The 19,466-nt window shown below is 44.0% G+C and overlaps 1 protein-coding gene across 11 annotated transcripts in view; it reads right to left on the bottom strand.

The window, feature by feature from the left end:
* ST3GAL6 (ST3 beta-galactoside alpha-2,3-sialyltransferase 6) overlaps nucleotides 1-19,466 on the bottom strand; it is a 79,747-nt gene that overhangs the window by 13,992 nt on the left and 46,289 nt on the right. For all 11 annotated transcript variants that reach the window (XR_009519233.2, XR_011246443.1, XR_011246444.1 and 8 more), the window contains 3 exons: nucleotides 19,248-19,325; nucleotides 13,579-13,682; nucleotides 12,366-12,429 (listed from right to left, as the gene is read on the bottom strand). Coding sequence is in view for 8 of the 11 variants with exons in the window: in XM_060010522.1 (XP_059866505.1) it covers nucleotides 12,366-12,429; nucleotides 13,579-13,682; nucleotides 19,248-19,325 (246 nt within the window). In the remaining 3 variants the exon portion in view is untranslated. The remainder of the gene's footprint in view (nucleotides 1-12,365; nucleotides 12,430-13,578; nucleotides 13,683-19,247; nucleotides 19,326-19,466) is intronic.

Below are 19,466 nucleotides of genomic sequence, written 5' to 3'. Positions count from 1 at the left end.
GTCAGAAGGGCCATCACCAAAACATCTACAAACAATAAATGCTGGAGAGGGTGTGGAGGAAAGGAAAGCCTCCTACACTGTTGGTGGGAATGTGAATTGGTGCAGCCACTATGGAGAACAGTATGGACGTTCCTTAAAAAACTAAAAACAGAGCTACCATATGATCCAGCAATCCCACTCCTGGGCATATATCCGGAGAAAATCAAAATTCAAAAAGATGCATGTACCCCAGTGTTAACTGCAGCACTATTTACAATAGCCAGGACATGGAAGCAACCATCAATGGAGGAATGGATAAAGACGACGTGCTACACACACACACACACACACACACACACACACACACAAAATGGAATATTACTCAGCCATAGAAAAGAATGAAATGATGCCATTTGCAGCAACATGATGGACCTAGAGATTGTCATACTGAGTAAAGTAAGTCAGACAGAGAAAGACAAAGATATCATATGATATCACTTATATGTGGAATCTAAAAAAGTGGTACAAATGAACCTATTTATAACACAGAAAACGAGTCACAGCTGTAGAAAACAAACTTATGGTTACCAAGGGGGAGAGGGACAGGGAAGGGATAAATTGGGAGATGGGGATTGACATATACATACTACTACATATAAAATAGATAACTAATAAGAACCTACTGTACAGCACAGGGAACTCTACTCAATACTCTGCAATGACCTATATGGGAAAAGAATCTAAAAAAGAGTAGATATATGTCTATATATAACTGATTCACTTTGCTGTACACCTGAAACTAACACAACATTATAAATCAACTATACTCCAATAAAATTTAATTTTTAAAAAATGGCCTAGCCCATCCAACTCCAAGCTCTCACCACCACTCGGCCAGGCCTGGAGAAATGACAGAACAGATCATGTCCTTCTCCTCTCGGGGAGAAAACTACAGAGGAGAAGGCTGTTGAGATTGTCCTTGCAGGGCCCTCATGACATGGAAGTATGAGGAAAAAACTGTTTCTCTAAGAACCATGAAATCAGCAGACCAGATGAACTCCAGACCGTAAGGCTCTTAGGAAATTAATCAGTAGCAAAATTGCACAAATGCTGTAGAATATTTAAACGTAGAGAACACAGCAACACAAGAACTACTGAAAGGAGCCACGAGTTGGTCCTGTCAGGTTAAGGAGAGACAAGATACACATTCCTACACATGTAAATTTCCCTTTTTTATTTAGAATTTGTTTAGTTCATCTATTTGCTTGATGTTTTAAACTTTTTTTTTTTTTTTTTGCGGTACGCGGGCCTCTCACTATTGTGGCCTCTCCCGTTGCGGAGCACAGGCTCCGGACGCGCAGGCTCAGGGGCCGTGGCTCACGGGCCCAGCCGCTCCGCGGCATGTGGGATCCTCCCGGACCGGGGCACGAACCCGTATCCCCTGCATCGGCAGGCGGACTCTCAACCACTGCACCACCAGGGAAGCCCCACACCTTAAACTTTTTAAAAACACTTTTTTAATGTTTTGAGACTTTCAGCTCCCAAATATTAAAAAGTCATGCATAATCAGTGTCTACTTTGTTACAAAAACAAGAAGATCCAGGGTTTCACAGATGGTACTGATGGGGGCCGGGGGGCAACCATCCAACAGGCCCTCCTTGAGTCTGTACCCCCAGGCCTCCTATGATGGACATGTCACAATGTGTTCTAGAGAAGTTTCTTTCCTAAATCTGCTTGTCTTTAACTACGAAAGGAACTCTAGGTGCTCTTATATACAAGTTTGACATAAATCCCAATTCCAGGAAGCTACTCTGTCCACGGTGCTCTGCAGCCGGTGGCACGGAGAAGATGGGGGTGCTGGTCAACTTCAAAACGCTTTTCTCTCTGGGTCTGCGGCCATCCTCCTGAGCAGACCTAGCCCATGAGAGCTGTACAGCAGGGAGCAATTCCCACACACACAGCTTGTGTGGTTCCTCCTTCCATGACCTCACAGCCAGTTTAATGCAAAATCAGAGGCTGAACCTCCAGATGCTGCCCCCTCTCCCTGCTAGGACGCTAAGTGAGGCTGGGCACCAGGGAGGGAGTGGCTAGGAATGGACAGGATGGAAATAACAGCTCTGTTCCTGGGAGGTCCCCTGTGTGGAGGTTAAGGAGGAATATCTATAATTTATGGCATGTAGACTAACCCTCTCCCTTCAAAGAAGGCTGGAGGCCACTCCCCTCCCAGCAACCATCCTGGACTGGGGTCCCCAGCCTGAACCAGGCTTGCCTGACTCCAATACCACCGAACATGCCGGGGCGGGGCCAGGAGCACAGGCCACCACTGTGTGTCCCCAGAGTTCTTATCTTGGAACCTCAACAAAGGACTCCTGCCCCACAGGCCTAATCTCTGCAGTTGACCCCAGAAAGAGGGAACTCAGCTCAGTCCCAGACACAGCCAGTGGCATAAACACTCAGCCAGAAGTTTCCCTCAGTGTTATCTGTATCGGGCGGGATTACAGTTGATAATCAAGCCCCAGATCACATGTGGCCGAAAGGTCATCGCAATACAAGAAAGAAGGTACCGTCTGTCATACTCAGGTCACATCCTTGGTCCCCTCTCAGACTCAAGGTCCTGAACCTCCTCTCACAAACCCTAACAAGCCTTCCAGCCAAAAGAAAAGGGGGAGTTAAGGGTGCAAGCAGATCTGTTTCACATGAGACCCAAGGATTGGTTACAGAGAGAGGGTCATTCCTTCTACTCAGCCTCCGCCCGCTTGGGAGAAATGAAAAGAAATCACGTGGACACTGCCTCACCCAAGAGAACTCCAGTTCCAAAGACGCTTTACAGTTCCACGGTCACCGCATTTTTAAAATTTCCCTTTCTGTTTTTTTCTCTGTCAGCTTTGTAGCGGGCAGGTGGAAAGGGGAGGGCCCTTCACCACAGAAAAAGTGTGCCGATGTCTTTAAAAGGAAATCTCGTCAATGAAATTTTACTTTTCCTCTTGGCAAGGATATTGCAAAGATCCACACATTTTTCTGAATATCATACATGACACCAGAAACTCCTCAAGGGGTGTGCCTAAGACTACTCTTAGGCAATCACATCTTCTCTGCAGCTGGTATTCACAGTGCCCCCGTGATGCTGGAAAATGTGAAATGGAACAGAGCCACGGTCTGAACCACATACCTTGTAGTTCACTGCTTCCCTCCCTCCACAGCAGGTACCCCCATATTACCAAAGGAGCGATTCATCCTCTCCTTGGCTTCATCCACCTGGCCTGGGCTCCTGGCTTCCCCTGTTTCCTTAGTGTGAATCAATAACTTCCAGTGTCCTTTGGGTGACTGTGTAACTTCAAGATATTTAATGAACACAACTTTCATTCACAATCAGCTGCAGTGAATTGTGAATCCCTAATGGGCAAGAATATTACATTTCTGCATCCTCCAATCTAAAACTTCCTGATTCACAGGTTGTGCATTTTAGAAACTGATTTGGTTGTCACCTTAAGTGTGACTTTGTAGCTGGAGAAACAGGTAGCCGTTCTTCCTTCCTCCACTCTGGAAACAGGTAGGGAAATCCATGTGCCTCAAATTGCTCACCCAGAAAACAAGATCATTCCAGAGTGCCTGAACCTGTTAATGGAAAATCTGGAAAGCTGCTGAAATAGTGATGGCAAGAGGTTACACTTCCCCTAGGTGAAAGCCATGTTTCTCGTCAAGTCAGGCAGATCCAGAAGAGTTACTAGCCTGTGCAGAGTGAAACATCAACACCATCAATACAGAGAAAGTAAACGTGAACTGCCCACTTCCAGTGATCTGTGATCTGTCTTCTTTTCTAAATACTGTATGACTCCTTTCAGCAGCATAGCGTATACATTAAAACGTATCACTCCATCTTCAATGTAGCAATCTCTGGCAGATCCCACTGGTCATATTCCCAACACCCATTACCCCTTGTACCTTTGCTGGCAGAGCCCTGCTTTCACAAGCCTAACAGTGGTGAGTATATTCCTGTGCCAATGGTTGGTTTAGATGTGGTCACGTGAACCATCCCTGGGCAGTAAGATATTAGGGAAGTCTGTTAAATGCCCTGGAAAAGATTTTACCCCCAGGAAGAGAATGGCTTGAGCAGAACACTGATTTTATCTACCCATCCTTTCTGCTTGGATACTGACATGCGATAACAAGGTTAGGGCGGCTGTAGTCATCTTGCACCTAAGAGGGAAAGCCAGAGAGAGAGCCGCGAGGAAGCTGCCCTGACATTCCTGAGCCACTAATTCAATCCCATAACTGGAGCCAATCCATACAGATGTGCAGGTGGTACCCAGTACGTCGGCACTCCCGCGGTTTGTGCAATCCAGTCTGTGCAGCCATACGTGGCCTGCCCTGTGAGCTAGATCCACAAACCCGATTCTATACATCTGAATCCACACATCTATGTGATATGGGAGATAATAACTGCCACTTAGTTCAAATCGCGCTTAGTTAGCAATAGTGCTCCTTGCAGCCCAGAGATCCTAAAACCCTGTGTGTTGGAGTGGGGTGGAGATCTCACTGCTAGCTGTGGCTCCCCTACTCAGCACCTCTGGGAGCCTGGCCTCGTGACCTAACCTCTTGGATCTCAGCATGCCCTTTTACGAAGTAAGGGAATCACTGAGGTCTCAAATGTTGTTAACCTATGTCGCACAGAGCCATCTGTCAGTTCCTCCGGCATGTGTACCATGGTTTCTGTATCTCTCTCTATCCAACGTCTGACCACAGCAGTTGCTACAGAACACGTATGTGTTCCTCTCTGCCACAAATGACTACTTTGTTGATGCAGAATCACAACCTCCCCTCACCCTCAAGTCCTCCTTCTGGCTGAAAATGCTGCCATGTAAAGAAACTGCAAAGCAGGAGGATGGCCAGAGCAGTGATGCAGACACTGATATCCCTTATAGAGCTTGGGCTCTTTTTAATAAATACACTGCTGACGTCTTAAGTTGTCAAAGACCATGCTCCCACCCTGGCTGGCTGCCGATGTAACCTGTCTCTGCCACTGCTGACATAATGGATTCTGCCTGGGTGAGCAACGAGGCAGCCTTCGCAAATCCCCATCCACTTAGCAAGCAACTGACTTAACACAGGTGCTTCCGTTAAGGAAGATATTTATGCTTAGTTACTCTATAACCACCTCTGCAGGACTCAAGCACTCTTCACAGAATCTGGTGTGCTTGCGGAACGCGATGGCGATGGCTGCGGGAGGAGAGCTGGTTCCTGTATTTTAAGCGAGAGCAGAGATTTTGTGACCCAGGATTTCGCTGCTCCGGCTGTGGGAGGATGTGCTCCCACTGAGGAGAAAGCAGCAGTCTCCAGGACCAGGGTGCAAGCTGGTGCTACAGAGCTCCACACACAGCCAGGAAGGGTCAGGCTCTCACAACATGGGCACAGTGTAGGTATTCTTTGTGATGCAATTCCCTTAAAATATCCTCGATCACTAGTGAAGTTTATAAAAAAGCATGGCCACAATTGTGTGAGCTGTGCTTTGGAGATTAACAAGGAACCGAGTCCTGAGAAATCAAGAGCGACAGCATAGAGAAACGATGGCAAGAGAACTAGAGGTGTGTCACTCCAAACCGTTTGTTCTAGGTGTGGCATCATGGTGCCCTCTGAACAAAGTGGCTAGAAAGGAATCTAGAGGGTACCTCAACCATCCCCCCTCCTTTATGAAAGCGTTTTTTGAAATTGAAATATAATTCACTCACCCTAAAATTCATCCATTTAAATAATAAAATTCAGCAGGTTTTAGCATATTCGCAAAGCTGCGCCACAACCACCATTATCCAATCCAGAACGTTTTCATCACCCGACGACGACACCCCACAGCCAGGGGCAGTCACTCTCCATTTCCACCCCCATCCCAACCCCTGTCTGTGGCACAACAAATCCACTTTCTATCTCTATAGATTTATCTATCCTGGCCATTTCATATAAACGGAGTCATACAATATGTAATCTGTGACTGACTGCTTTCACTGAGCAAAATGTTTTCAAGGGCTTCCCTGGTGGCGCGGTGGTTGAGAGTCCGCCTGCCGATGCAGGGGATACGGGTTCGTGCCCCGGTCCGGGAAGATCCCACATGTCGCAGAGCGGCTGGGCCCGTGAGCCATGGCCGCTGAGCCTGCGCTCCGCAATGGGAGAGGCCACAACAGTGAGAGGCCCACATACCGCAAAAAAAAAAAAAAAAAAATGTTTTCAAGATTCACTCATGCCCCAGCAGGAATCAGTACTGCGTTGCTTTGTATGGCTGAATTACATTCCATTGTACGGGTATGCATTTAATTTATACATTGAGCAGTTGCTGGACATTTGGTTGTTTCCACTCTGGGGCTATTATGAATGATGCTGCTATGAACATTCGTGCACAAGTTTCACGTGGTCATATGTTTTCGTTTTTTTTTTTTTTTTTTTTTTTTTGCGGTACACGGGCCTCTTACTGTTGTGGCCTCTCCCGTTGCAGAGCACAGGCTCCAGACGCGCAGGCTCAGCGGGCATGGCTCACGGGCCCAGCCGCTCCGCGGCATGTGGGATCTTCCCGGACTGGGGCACAAACCCGTGTCCCCTGCATTGGCAGGCGGACTCTCAACCACTGCGCCACCAGGGAAGCCCATGTTTTCAATTTAAGCTTTCTATTTTGAAATAATTCTAGATTCATGGGAAGTTGCAAAAATAGTACTGAGAAGTCCTGTGTAACCTTCACCCAGTTTCTTCCAGTGATTACACTGACTTAATTTATTAACTTAACTTTATTAACTAGTAAAGCTGACATTGGTATAATGTGCATATCCAGATCCACCTCCTCTTTTGCAAAACCAAGGTTCAGAAACTCCGAAACTTGCCCAAGGTCCCAGAGCAGTTACGCCTGACCTGCTGACTCTAGCAACTTTTCACCAGTACCGCCCCTCTATTTCAGATGGCCCATGCCCACCACCTGCCCTCCCCTCTCCCCGACAAAAGAATAAAAACAAACTTTTCTAAGCTATCCTTTTCTACCCTTAGCATCGCTCCCCTGCTGCCGAAGTTCTGGTCAGACAGCTAGTTTGAGCGTTCCCATAAACGGAGGAACATGGAAAAGAAAACACGAAAAGATTAATCATTGTTTTTAAATGGTTTGTCTTTTTGGAACTAGCTAGAGGTGGTGGTTGCACAATACTGTGAATGTACTAAGTGCCACTGAATTGTTCTCTTTCAAACGGTTCATTTTATGTTGTGTGAATTTCACCCTAACAAGAAAAAAAATGATTTGTCAACATTTCTTTGAGACTTTTTCTTTTTCCCATACTTAGGATCCTCTGGCTTAGTACTGAAGAAATTTCCTTTTCTCAACTCTCATCCTGATGATCATACACAGTAAATATGCCAGTTGGCCTTCTCTGTAATTTGCCAGTATCTATTCAGAGAAGATTCTATCCAGATCATTTATCTTTAAGAGGCAAAAAAAAACCCCACAAAAAACAGACGAAAAACCCTATTTAATGTACATCTGTTTTGGTGAATTTACACATGTACCCTGGAGATGTTTTAGTTTAGCCCTGTAAAAGTATTAAAAATGGTTTGAGGTTAAGGATAAAGGCAGAAGCCACATTACCTAATGGAGGTGGGTGGGCGATTTATAGCCCTGGAAATCCTAAAGAATATACCCAAAAGAATTCACAGTTCCGGAATTCTCTTCCCCTTACCTCTTCAGATGACACTCAGTCTAAGACATTTAATTGTGGAGTCTTCTGTCTTTGCGCTGCTGGTTAAATGCAAAGGGAGTAACTGGAGAAGAGTGGAAGTCTGGAGACCTCTTAACCTCTATGGACCTCAGTCCTCTCATCTTTAAAATGAGGGGATTGGACTAACAATCTCCATCCTTCCTGCCTCTGATGCTCTCTGTGACTTTACTGTGCTTTTGGGTCTGGCCCTCAGTCCACACAACTGAGCAGGAACAGGTGAGGTGAGGTAACTGGGATTCTTTAGGGAACAGTGTAGCAGCCTCAATATTCACTCCATCCCAACCTGCTGTACCATTGGTCAGGAGAGAAACTCAGAAAGGATATAAAAGAAAAAGCCCAAGATTAACCCTCTATTAAAACTACATACCAAAAAGATAAATAACATAATAAAATACAATGGGGTACGTAAATGGCCTATCATGTGTTCTCATCTTTTCACAGGGAAAATTGAGAACTCCTATCACAAAATTAGGGCGAAAGGCAACTTTCTATAATGAAAAAACTTTTTCTAACAGATGTGATTACAAGAAGGGAGGCAAATTATTACGATTATTACTAAGTGACCAAAAACTTTGAAAAAGAACAGATTTGGGGGGGGGGGGCAGGATAGAGGGAAGAGGGGAGGTAGAGCAAAGCAGCAGCATGGAATTCTTAAAATTCCTGGGCTCTGCCACACAGAGTTACGGCCAGACACGCACACTCCTGTTCCCTTCCCTCTTTATCTCTGGCCCAAGTTCTTCATGGTAGTGACTGTAGAAAAAGGCTCTCCCTGCCTCACTGAGTTACTTTACTCACATTACCTACAAAGGTGGCATAAAGAAGACCTCCTAAGAAACCCCGCTTCAAAACGATCTGCAACCCCAATACGTTTCCACAGCTTTCATCTTCAAGAGAGAAACCACAGTTGGCTGCTTCTAGCACCAAGCTAGGTTGGTATAGTGTTACGTAACTGACTTTAGAATCTTGAATATTTCCAGGCACAGAAACAGGAAATGGTGGACAACACTGGCAAAGACTGCTACTTGCCCCTCAATAACTATGTTTCATTTGTCTCTTAAAATAGGACTCTCTCTCTCTTTCTCTCTCTCTCTCTCTCTCTCTCTCTAAGGTGGGTGCACAGCCACATGGAATAGAGGCTACATTTTCCAGTCCACCTTCCAGAAAGGCCTTGTGATTATACCCCTAGCCAATGGGATATAATTGGTGGTTGCTAGAAAATTTTTAACCATCAGTCCTCTTTGGGAGAGAGGGGAGTGATGGGGAAGCCCTAGTTTGCAGTGTTTGCCAATTTCCATGGTATAAATGTATTCCCACCACGGCTAATTTCAAGCTTCTACCTGGATGGCACTGAACACGGACTTGGGAAGAGCGGCAGCTCTCACAATTTGGTACCAACAGGCTCCAGCACATCACTGGCTGTAATAAAGTGTTATATGTAATTTCTGGGAAATATCCTTAAAGAAGGAGGCAAGTCTTAATGGCTGGGGGCATGCCCTTCCCCCTTCATCCTCCCTGCTGGCCAGGATGTACATATGCCTGGTGAAGTCCAGCCATCAGATTGGACCATAAGGAATAATAACAGTCACAATAGAGAAGCCTTGGTCTCTGATGATTAACAGCTGCTAAGCTGGCCTGAGACTGCTTAACCGCAGGCTTCATTTACATGACAATTGTAAGAAAGAGGAAAGGTTGTATCTTGCAAATGCAACCGATATTTGGAGTTTTCCCATTCACAGTAAAATCTATCCCAACCAAGGGCATCATGCATGCTAAATGAGATAAGTAAAGGATTCAGATTTGAAACAACAAAAGAATGTCTGAACCTTTGTGGGAGGGACAAAGAGAACAGCCAAAGGGGGAAGGGACTTGAAAAGGAGGTTCTCACCTCTCTCCACCTGAGCCCCTCCTCTCTGACCTACAGACCCCTACAGAGAGTGAGCAAGCCTCGGCCAGAAAGGCTTCCTCCCGGTACGCGAGGGCCACAGCTCTCGGATCCACAGTGAGGGCTCAGGGAGGACTCCCCGACTAAGGGCAGTCCAGGTCCTCTGCCAGAGAAGGACAGACTGTTCTCACACCTCTTCCTTCTACGGCATTTCCCCAGGCAGAGAGGAGAAATGGGAAATGTATAAGGTTATTTGGGGGGTAGACTGAGTTGACTCCGAGGCAGCGATAGGCAGGTTAGTGTATTCTGCCTTTCTGGGGTTTACTTAAAATATATTTATTGCTCAGGCATGGGCTGGCCTGTTATGATGATCTTTGGATTGTACCGTGGGTTTCAGACAAATGTAGAATGACTTACTTAAAATGTAGGTAAAATTTATTATTACACGTGAACTCCTCCTAAAAGTTAATATCTAAACGAAGATAATATTGTCACAAGTATATTCTTATCCACTTTCAAAACACTCTTTCTGAAGTCTCTAGGGAGCAAGTTTGCACGCATCACACAAGCGATTCAGCAATGCTGAGTGTCTAGGGCATCACTGTACTCACTCTGGGAGGATCCTACAGGGACAGTCTCCATTCACTGTATACCTGCACAGTTTCTGCTTGTACATTGATGGTACTTCCATCTCTTAACAACTTCAGACTCAGGAAACTTTGTGCAATCAGCATGATGTTCAGTGCTTCCTCACCACCCACACCCACCTCCCTCCCAATGCTAGTGATGCTGAGAACCCGACGTGGGTTGATGGTGGGAGCGGGGGGCAGGAGGAAAGGGTGGGGAGCAGCCAGACCAAGTCAGCAAGAAGAGAGGAGGTAGCCTGGCTGAGGCACATACAGATGATGAATACCTGTGCAGGAAGAGGCTCTGAAAGCAACTAAATAAAGCACGGCTAATTCTAAGATAAAAAGCGGGCAATGACGGAAGCCCGCGCGCCTAGAGCCCGTGCTCCGCAACAAGAGAAGCCACCGCGATGAGAAGCCTGCAGGCCACAACGAAGAGTAGCCCCCGCTCGCTGCAACTAGAGAAAGCCCACGCGCAGCAATGAAGACACAACGCAGCCATAAATAAATAAATAAAAATTTTTAAAAAAACAAAACAGGCAAAACAAAAGTTCCAGTCACGTCCCATCAAGAATCCTGACAGTATCTCACGTTTACAGGGCCAAGGATTTTTTTCAAAGCTTTGCAGATACCTGCTACAATTATTTAAGGTATAACCATTATCACTGTGAAGTCAAACATCCAGCCCTGGATGGACCCACCCAGGTTCACATCCTGGCTCTGACGTTTACCAGTTCTAACAAACTATATATGTTTGCCTGGCCTCAGTTTCTCAATTTAAAAAATGGAGATCATGGACCATACTTTGCAGGGTGGTAGTAAAAAGTTAGAGAGAGGGCTTCCCTGGTGGCGCAGTGGTTGAGAGTCCACCTGCCGATGCAGGGGACGCAGGTTCGTGCCCCAGTCCGGGAAGATCCCACATGCTGTGGAACGGCTAGGCCCGTGAGCCATGGCCGCTGAGCCTGCACGTCCGGAGCCTGTGCTCCGCAACGGGAGAGGCCACAACAGTGAGAGGCCCGCGTACCGCAAAAAAAAAAAAAAAAAAGTTAGAATTGATAAAAAGCACACATGCCAAAGGTCTGCATAAAGCAATATCCTACAGATGAGAGCTGTATAAATTTTGGTTAGAAAAGAATATATATGGTTGCTGTGGATATGCAATTAAAAATTGAAATCGATTAGGTTGATGGCATAGTTTTAAATTATAAAAAGTACAAACTGAAATGAACCAACATTATTACATAATCTACACCTCAATAATCTGGGCCCCTGACAGAGAAAACTTAGGTAAATTCAGACAAAATCTAGCACTGCTCCTCCAGCTCTGTTCTGTAAACTATCTCCATTTTCACACCTCCGTCTACTGCCCCCATTTCTGCACCCACCAAAAAGCACCTCTATTCTCTTGGATAAGAGGGGGAATTCTGCCATTTTCCTTTTTAATGGAGGCCTCACAGCTGCAGATCACCCTTCTCATCCCACTGGACAACTGGCCAAATTCTAAAGTACAGCTTAAAACTGTGAAATAAGTCCACCTCTGTAAAATAAGTTGACTTGCTAAGAAGTCTTTGGCAACTCAATTCCTAAGGGGTTAAATGGACACCAAATTTTTCTAAAAACTAAACTGCCTTTTGTAGTCAGAAAATGTGTATCTAAACAAGCTGTTCACTTCCCTCAAATGTAATTCTGAATAAAAGGAAGAGAGCTGCTTCTGAAATCCAATATTCAAGTGAAACAGAAAAGATCCTCATGAGGGAGCGGTTTAGAAGATGTATGGGAAGGTATGGGAACCATGCCATGGAAGGAGGCTGTGAGCTGATTAACAGGGAGTGTGAATTAATTCTTCAGTAACAACAACTTAGAAAAGATGAACGTGGGTTAAAAATGTCCTGACTTGGGACTAGCATGGCACACCATCAAGACTGTCTGCAATCTTTTGAGCCAACCAATTATGCAACTTCTAAACTATATTTGTAGTCTGTTTACTTCAAGTGTCACAGAAATAACTCCTAGGCATTTTATTTATGCACAAAGATATGGAATCTTCCTGAGTGAATGTATTTTACACTGGGGTACATGTTTTGAATCAACTTAGCTAAAACTAAAAGTAAAACAGAAGCAAGAAAACTTTTAACTCACTTGTCAAACTCATCAAAGAGATCACAACTCTGCAGTTTTGAAAGAGCAAGTCGAAAGTATTCGGCTAGAAAACAAATGGAGTATTAGGAATAACAGCAATCATGACTTCTTAGGTACACAGTAAACCACCTTATCCACTGCCCTCCCCAAAACCCACTTCAAACTGGCATGGCCACCTGTGATTTATTCTGTGGTGAAAATTCATGTTACAACTGCAATTAGCCAGCACTGCTTAACAGGCGCACTCAAAATGGTGAATGCTCTAAGGACATTCTCCAAAAACCCCAGAAAAATAAGATGCTTAATCTAAAAACAATCATAAGCAAAAATTAATCATATCAGGTTAATTAATCATATTAATTAATAATAATATTAATAGTCAAAATTAATAATTTTATTAATAATAATTAAACTATAATGATTAATATTATTAATAAAATAAAATTTAATAATTGTTAATTTTATTAATAATAAAATTAATAAATATAGAAATAAGTATAGAAATCAATATTCTGCAACTTTAAACCTATTAGATTATCAAACTCTCTGCAATGTATTTTAAACACACAGACACACACACACAGACACACACACACACACAGGATCAGCTGAATAAGAAAAGTCTAACTCAGGAAACTATAGGCTTGTCACCTCCTAGGCTTTCAGGGTCTCTCAAAACCTAGAATATACAATCGTGCAAGGCAAAGCGGTTGTCAACAAGCAGAGGGAAAATCGTTTCATCATTGGTAAATGGAGTAATTCTCTCTAAATTTAGCAAAAATAAAATATCCTCTGATTAAATTAAAAGATTGACCAAGGACCTAGAATGTGATGACATAAAATAAAACTCATAGGTAAAGAGGTGAAATGGGAAATAGGGAGGAAGTTAACCCATAGGGTTGTCTTGCTAATTCTGAATTGGAATAAAGTAAGGCATTGGAACTCATGAGTAATATGGTGGCAAAACAAAAGTGAAAAGCAGTTTCTCAAAAACAAAAAAGTCTACCTTTTTTCATTCTTTTATTCCACACTGACTCAAAATGAATGGAGATTTATGTATTAAAATTTAATTCCTTTCACCCAATTCCCAGATCATATCCTTAGGAATCATTATGAAACAGAAAGATTAAAAGGCCTTAAAATTATATAAACATGTGATTCACATCACACACCACTCATATTAATAGAGCAGGGTAAGAATAATATTACTGACCTGATGTTCTTATCCCATAGGGCAAATCAAACTTATCGCTACCATAGAAGGAAGCAGTATTTTTAAAATCAGCTGCACACAGAAAAGGGTGAAACTGATGAAACCTGGAAGAAAAGGATAAAGAATGATTTTCCCAAATGTGTATAATATTTGCATGTTTTTAAAATCACAACTGTAAATAACTGTAGTATGTCATTCCTATTGTATTAACTATACATGAATGTATAATTATTTTTAAGATTCTTTAAAAATCATCTTAAACACTATTTAAATATTACCTAGAATGGGATGTGCACTGGAACTACACACCCGGAAGGGAAATGCCTTCCAAGTAGTAAAACCAAAATTACGTAACAGCTTTGGGTGGGGAGTGGGGTGGGGGGGGGCACAAAATTTAAAAACCAGCAAACACCAGTGACAGCCATCTACAGGAAGAGACAAAGGAAGAAATAAGGGAAAGTAAAAGTACAGATGCTGATTCACTCCCAAAAGAAAAGGTACCATAAAGCTGTTGTCAGCTGTGAAAATAAAAACACACTGAAAGTTAGATGTAGCTAGAACTGAACTCTTTCCTGAGGTCATTAAATTAAAATTTACTCAAGAACAAGAACTACGGATACTTGTCTTCTTGTTGCCTGTCCTGCCCCCCTGCTCCACTTGGGTACTCTCTCAGACAACAATGTTTGATGAGGCGCCTGCTTTTTCTGTTTTTTCCCTCACTTTTAGCTCCTGGCACAGAGCAGGCAGATAACATACATTTAAGAAATGACTGAATGGGCTTCCCTGGTGGCGCAGTGGTTGAGAGTCCGCCTGCCGATGCAGGGGACACGGGTTTGTGCCCCGGTCCGGGAAGATCCCACATGCCATGGAGCGGCTGGGCCCGTGAGCCATGGCCGCTGAGCCTGCGCGTCCGGAGCCTGTGCTCCGCAATGGGAGAGGCCACAACAGTGAGAGGCCCGCATACCGCAAAAAAAAAAAAAAAAAAAAAGAAAGAAAGAAATGACTGAATGAATTTCAACTCCAAACTAATTCTTTATGGGACCATTATGAATTAGAAAGAAAGAAGTTTTTTTAATTAAAGAGAAGGAACAGGGACTTCCCTTGTGGTCCAGTGGTTAAGACTTCACCTTCCAATGCAGGGGGTGCGGGTTCAATCCCTGGTCAGGGAGCTAAGATCCCACATGCCTCTGGGCCAAAACCCCAAAACATAAAACAAAAGCAGTGTTGTAACAAATTCAATAAAGTCTTTGAAAACGTCCACATCAAAAAAAAAAGGGGGGGGGCTTCCCTGGTGGCGCAGAGGTTGAGAATCTTCCTGCTAATGCAGGCGACACGGGTTTGAGCCCTGGTCTGGGAAGATCCCACATGCCGCGGAGCAACTAGGCCCGTGAGCCACAACTACTCAGCCTGCGCGTCTGGAGCCTGTGCTCCGCAACAACAGAGGCCGCGATAGTGAGAGGTCCGTGCACCGCGATGAAGAGTGGCCCCCGCTTGCCACAACTAGAGAAAGCCCTCACACAGAAACGAAGACCCAACACAGCCAAATAAATAAATAAATAAATGTGGGGTTTAAAAAAAAAAAAAGAGAGAGAGAGATAAGGAAGAGGTAAAGCACATATTAAAATGCCATTTCCACCTACCAGGACTAGGTACTGCAGAGCAAGTCAAGCTAACCCTTATCCCATCCCCAACACATGGCCCCTTCTCTCCGGCCTTATCAGTTTTGTTCTTCCTTAGTATAAAAATTGCAGGTGGAGATCAGAGCGCCCCTGTGGTTTCAGAGGCTGCATGACAAAATGAAAATAAACAGCAGTAGAGTAGGGACAAATTAGCTTCAGCTTGATCCTGGCTTTGCTACCCAGGAACCACTAACCTTGGCAAGTCACAGGAGCTCAAGATCTTTAGAGCTGAGCTAAGAACTTATACCATATTCAGACTAAGCAAAGAGGTGAGAAACTAGCCCTTCCTACTCAAGAGGGGTGTGCGTGCTAGATTCAGTTGTGACAAGTGTTAGCAGCCTCAGGGGTCCAGCCAACTTCAAAAGGTCATTATCTGTATCAGGGTTGATCCCCAAGCTTAGGATCTGCTCTGGGAAGAGGAAGTGTCAGGTCACCTGACTTAAGATTGAGAGGAGATTCAAGATCTTCCCAGGCTTCCTTGGGAAAGTAAACCGCAGATGACTTTGCACCTTGAGGTGAAAGCAATAAAGGATGCTATTCTTCAGAGTTGGTGGGAGTGATAATGATGGTAACTGATGATTAACATCTACTGCCAGTCAGACCTTGTACTAAGTGACTTACATTTTATTTCTAAATGAAATAACTGTTAAGCACTGTGGCAAAGAACAGTGGTCTGCCATTTCAGTAAACAAAGGATGTTGAAGCCCATCAAGCCTTAGGCTACTGCAGCCGCCCCCCAACTGTGCACGCTGAGGGGAATTCAGGAGGAAGGAAAACAGGATACTGGCCCCAGATCGCTGAGGTGCGTATCAAAGGAATAATTCCAATAATACAGTTTCTTGCATCTTCCCACACATAGAAAAGGGGTAAATTCATTATCTTGAGATGTCTGTTTTTTCTTTAATTAGCAGTAATCCTTATTTTTAAAATTTATTTATTTTATTTATTTTTGGCTGCGTTGGGTCTTCGTTGCTGCACATGGGCTTTCTCTAGTTGCAGTGAGCAGGGGCTACTCTTCATTGCAGGCTTCTCATTGCAGTGGCTTCTCTTGTTGCAGAGCATGGGCTCTAGAGCACAGGCTCAGTAGTTGTGGCTCATGGGCTCTAGAGCGCAGGCTCAGTGGTTGTGGCGCTGGCGCACAGGCTCAGTAGTTGTGGTGCACGGGCTTAGTTGCTCCATGGCATGTGGGATCTTCCTGGACCAGGGCTTGAACCCGTGTCCCCTGCATTGGCAGGCAGATTCTTAACCACTGCGCCACCAGAGAAGTCCAGCAGTAATCTTTTGATGTTCGACTCCCTGTTTTTTTGTTCCCCAAAACTCCTACAAATCCTGGCTCCTCCCTCTTTGGAACAGTCCCTCAGAGCTATCTGAGAGGCTGTATCCCAGGCTTAAGTCCTCAGTAACATCCCAAATAAAACATAATTCTCAACTTTTAGGTTGTGTTTTTTTTTTTAGTCGATAACTCCATGTCTCACACAGAGTAGGGGCTCAATAAGTATCTGCCTTATCTGTAATAATTATATATTACATCGTATTATGTTACAGTATGTTATATTACATTATAATGATCATCTTTGCTGTTGTTACTCCTACAAAAGCCTGGAAAGGAAGGTAAATTCTACTAACCAATTTAGACTGTGGAAAAAAAAAATGTGGCCTGCCATTCCAGTAAACAAAGGATGTTGAGGCCAGCAAGCCTTCAGCCCACTGCAGCCACCCCAGATGGTACACCCCGAGGGGGATACACGGTGGAGAAAAACAGGATGCTGCCCCTAGATAGTTAAGGTGCATAACAAAAGGAATAATTTCAATAAGCCCAGACTCCTGCATCTTCCTATTCATAGAGAAGCACTAAAATCATTAACTTGAGATGTCTGCTTTTTTGTGATTAGCAGTCATCTTTTGATACCTGACTGTTAAGGGAAACACTGACTGAAACCGCCTGCCCTGACCATGAGTTATTTTACGACAGGAAGTCCTGGTAAGGAACACGGAACTAATGAGGCACCACCAACCGGAAGAATTCGGGAAAGGTCAAAAAGACAGAGGAGACGCCAGTCCACGTGTCCTACCAACCTCCCAGAATCCTCCTCGCTGGAATCCATCCTGGCTGAGTGATGCGTGCACCACGAGAAAGGACCCCGAATCCGAATGACTGGCCAGAGACAATCCGGAAACTAACCCCGTTACCATAAAACCCGAGACTGCGAGCCACGTGGCAGAGCAATCCTCCTGGGTTCCCTTACCCTGTTGCTCTCCGCCCGGGCGCCCCTTCGCAATAACGTCTCTTGCTTTGTCAGCACGTGTGTCTCCTCAGACAATACATTTCCGAGTGTTACACAAGAGCTCACTCTAGGACCCTGGAAGGGGTCTCCCTTCCTGCAACATGGCTACATGTCTTTTTCAGCAAAAACTCCAATATTTCCTCCCTTACCTCTTTGGAACTGTTCCTCAGAGCTATCTGAGAGGCTGCCATCCCAGGCTACAGTCCTCAGTAAGGTCCCCAAATAAAACATTCTCAACGTTTAGGCTGTGCTTTTTTTTTTTTTCAGTCGACGAGACAAAGAAACCAAAGCTATAAAAAGTGAAGTAACTATTATCTGGAGTCACTAACCCATACCTGACAAAGATGAAACCACACCCAAGCTCAATGCTAAGGAAAGGTGTCCTCTTCATAGCACTGCAGGTAACTCCGCCAGGTTTCCCAGCAGAGCTTCTCCTGATGGCTACTGCAAAGGAGGGAGCTCTGCCTCCAGGGAATACTATTCACGTGACAAATGTGCAGACTTACACACCTGCTGAGCAATCTTTCATAAATACTCTAACCCCTTTGGGTTTTCTCAGAAAGAAAATGCCTTTTCTCTCGAAAGCTGAAGAGTACTTTGATTCTAGAGTAGCACTTTGAAGCTGCAGTCTGCAACCCATGGGTGGCTCATGAAGTCAATTTTGCGAGTCATGGTCAGCTCATTTTTAAAAAGTGAATAGAACAGAATACAGGGTATCTGGAGTAGGAAAGGTAAAAATTCTTTCTTTTTTTTATTATAAATATGTATGGACACTAAGTTCCAAAGCAAAATGTATTTCTTACTATGGGTCATGGTTTAAAAAAAAAAAAAAAAAAAAAAGTTTAACATCACTCTTCTAGTTTTGCAGTGATCCTAACTGGACACACACCCACAGACTGACTACAAGCAGCCGTGGCACACCTGTAGTCAGATGTAAAAATATTTTATGTATCTAAAGTTTTCCAGAAGGTTGGCTGATTTTTAAAGGGACCTGTAGCCCCAAAAGGTTAAGAACCAGTCATGGAGAGATACAGTAATACGATAAAAGAAAATAAGAAAAGACAATGTTAATTTTAGATCCTTAAAAGATAAAATGCTGAAAAGCTTGTATGTGTTTTACACACTTCAACATGCCCAGACCCGACTGTCATTGATTTCTATTAATCTGGAAGCATTTTGACCAGCACTCTATCAAAGCAGTGGTGACAAAGAAAAAGAATGTTTATGGATGGAAGAGTAAATTCTCTACAAGTCCTGACAACCATAATGAACAATCATTACTTACATTCTATGTAGTTCATTAAAAGTCTGTGAAAGGAAAATATCTACTGTAAACTTTAACCTAGAAGTTAAATAAAAATAACAAGAGTGGAAAATAACATGGGAACAAGGGTGGGGAAAGAAAACCCTAAAAGGACAGTGCACTCTTTTATGATCAAACACAAACAGACCTCTCTAATCTCACCTGTGTGAAAAGAATACTGGTCTGACTGAGTTCTTCAATGCCTTTTCTTAAAATATATGCAGAGTTCTGACTAAAAGCACAAAAAGACACAGGATAGTCAAGCTCTTCCTTAAATGTAGGATAACCATATTATGTACTTATACTGCTAAGATTTGCGTGAAAAAAAGCAAACAAGTATGGAGAATGATTACAAACACATTTTGAACATTTTGTGTGCCACGGTTTCTTTTGTATTTTTACCTCAGGAGAGAGGCAAAAGCTGGCTTTGATAAACAAGGCTGGATCTTATTTCTCTTCTTCATTTCCACAGGTGGCACCCTATGAGACAAAAATAGCGTCAGTCAGAAACCAGAACGAGGAAGACGGCCCAAAGGGAAGAAAATGCCCTGGGAGCCCACGCGGTGCCACCAGTGAGAGGCTTCTCAGGCAGGGAATAGAAACGCTCACCGCAGCCCCTGA

Source organism: Delphinus delphis, chromosome 4, assembly GCF_949987515.2.
Source record: "Delphinus delphis chromosome 4, mDelDel1.2, whole genome shotgun sequence".
Taxonomy (NCBI): domain Eukaryota; kingdom Metazoa; phylum Chordata; class Mammalia; order Artiodactyla; family Delphinidae; genus Delphinus; species Delphinus delphis.
The sequence above is the reverse complement of the archived record's forward strand: the minus strand, read 5'-3'. Positions and strand labels throughout refer to the sequence as shown.